This window comes from Chrysochloris asiatica, unplaced genomic scaffold (genome assembly GCF_000296735.1).
Source record: "Chrysochloris asiatica unplaced genomic scaffold, ChrAsi1.0 scaffold00252, whole genome shotgun sequence".
In the NCBI taxonomy this organism is placed as follows: Eukaryota; Metazoa; Chordata; class Mammalia; order Afrosoricida; family Chrysochloridae; genus Chrysochloris; species Chrysochloris asiatica.
In genome coordinates, this window is record NW_006408770.1 from 1,472,305 (window position 1) to 1,474,356 (window position 2,052).

At 32.8% G+C, this 2,052-nt stretch overlaps 1 protein-coding gene across 1 annotated transcript in view; it reads right to left on the bottom strand.

Moving 5' to 3' along the window:
- The window catches only part of ZDHHC15 (zinc finger, DHHC-type containing 15), a 393,634-nt gene that overhangs the window by 90,062 nt on the left and 301,520 nt on the right, over positions 1–2,052 (bottom strand). The window contains exon 9 of the mRNA XM_006873732.1: positions 1,080–1,206. Within this exon, the coding sequence (XP_006873794.1) occupies positions 1,080–1,206 (127 nt within the window). The remainder of the gene's footprint in view (positions 1–1,079; positions 1,207–2,052) is intronic.

The following is a 2,052-nucleotide window of genomic DNA, read 5'->3' on the forward strand; positions in this document are numbered from 1 at the left end:
AAAAAAAAAAAAAATTTAACTTCAATAATAATGTAATTGATATTACTAAGCTATATACCACAAAAAAATTGAACTGGCAAATGTAGTATCATTTATATTTTTACAAAAATGAAACAGCAACTTTTGAGGCTATGTATACACAACAAAACACCTTAGTGTGGAGGTTTAGGGTCATGGTTTCAAGAGATATCCCAATCAGTTGGCCTAATATTATTTCACAGTATTTCTGTTACACCTCTTAGTTTGTTGTGGAGTGCTTGGGGACTTGAAAACTAGCAAGTGGCCATCCAAAGTACAACAATTGGTGTCTATTCACCTGGAGCAATAGAGGAAAAAGGATAGTCATGAATCAGAAGAAGAAATTTAATGAGTATCTGGTTGCTTCCTTGTATTGCTTCCTTTGCCATGAAACCAGAAATAGATGGTGTCTGGAAACCACAGTGAATGTTTTGATCAAAGATTCTATAAAACAATAGTGATCAAAAGAGGAAAAATGTAGAACAGAATATCAAATTCTTATGAGATCCAAATATTCTGGAGCCACTGAGGTTGAATGAGTCCCCTAAACTATTGCCCTGAGATAGTCTTTAAACTTTAAATTTTAAAACAAACCAATCCCAAACCCCAACTATCCCCTTAAGTCTTCTTTGAACCAAAAAAAAAAAAAAAAAAAAAAAAGCTTACCATAATTAGTAAAGTACATCTACTTGAGCTTTGTGCTCTTAAAAGAATTATCTATGCGAAATCAAATTGATAAAAACAATTCAATAGGTTGTATGGGCAGCTAGTGAGCAGTGCATTTAAGATAATGGTGATGGATTAATTAGGAAAAGGATAGCAAAATGGGAGCAAAACCTGAAGAATATAACCATGTCACTAAATTGTACATAAAGAAATTAATTGTGTATCTGTGTATATATATCTTTTCTTATAAAAATTATAAAAACAAAACTTTGCACATTGGATTGATAACTGGTGCATATTATAATCAAAATTGAATTTGCCACTTAAAGGGATGGTACAACATTAAATTCCTTCAGTAGTTATAATTACTTACCTGGACCCATATAATTACTTACCTGGACCCAATAGGTATTAACCAGAACTTCTTGTTATTTCCAAACACCTGCTGGATATTTTTGATGAAGCCAAGGTTGAACCCATTTTTCTCTAGGCCACTTGTAAATACTGGAGTACAGAAGGCCTCTTGGGCAGGGCAAGGGTGTTGAAGGAAAGATGAAGAAAGAAACAAAGGAAAAAAAGTTCAGGACAGTTATGATTTTATGGTTCTCTATAAATGTGACATGGTTCTAGGAAACTTTTTTTGGCTGTGGTAACACAGGCTTGTCATTCTTAGTTATTTCTAAATTACTTAGTAAAATCAGTACAAAGAAAGAAAGTAATTTAATACAAACAGCTAGTATTTTGGTTTTTGGTTTATTTGTTGGTTTAAAGACAGAGGAAACACATGGTGGTAGAAATAATTAAGCAGTCACTGGTGCCATATGCATTTTGAACTGTTGGATATGAATTGAGAAAAAGCAAATATAATAGAACTTCATTTGAATCTTTGTTACCAGCCAACTGCCTCTCCATCTTTAGAACTGGGAACCAAAGTAATAACACATAAATGATATTGGTTTAGGTTTGAAACATTTTAGGAATGAAAATCTTCACATTGAGGACTAAAATATAAGGAATTTAATTTTACTTCAGAGAAAATGAACTATAATCACGTCAAAAAGCACCATGTTAATGTACATTATTTTTAGACACAAATACTTTCACTGTTGAACGCTGGCTGCATCTGCTCATTTCCCATTTGTTCTTTGTTTTAAAAAAACTCATGAAGTTTTAGTAAATTTCTTCTCTTTTTTTTGTTCCTGTTAATACCTTTTAGAAATTTTTTGATCTGTATTTTTGGGATGCTATTACCATTATGGAGCTCTGGTAGTGTAGTGGTAACGAATCGGGTTGCGAACCTTAAGGTCAGCGGTTCGAAACTACCAGGAGAAAGATGAGGCTTTCTACTCCCGTAAAGATTTACACCCT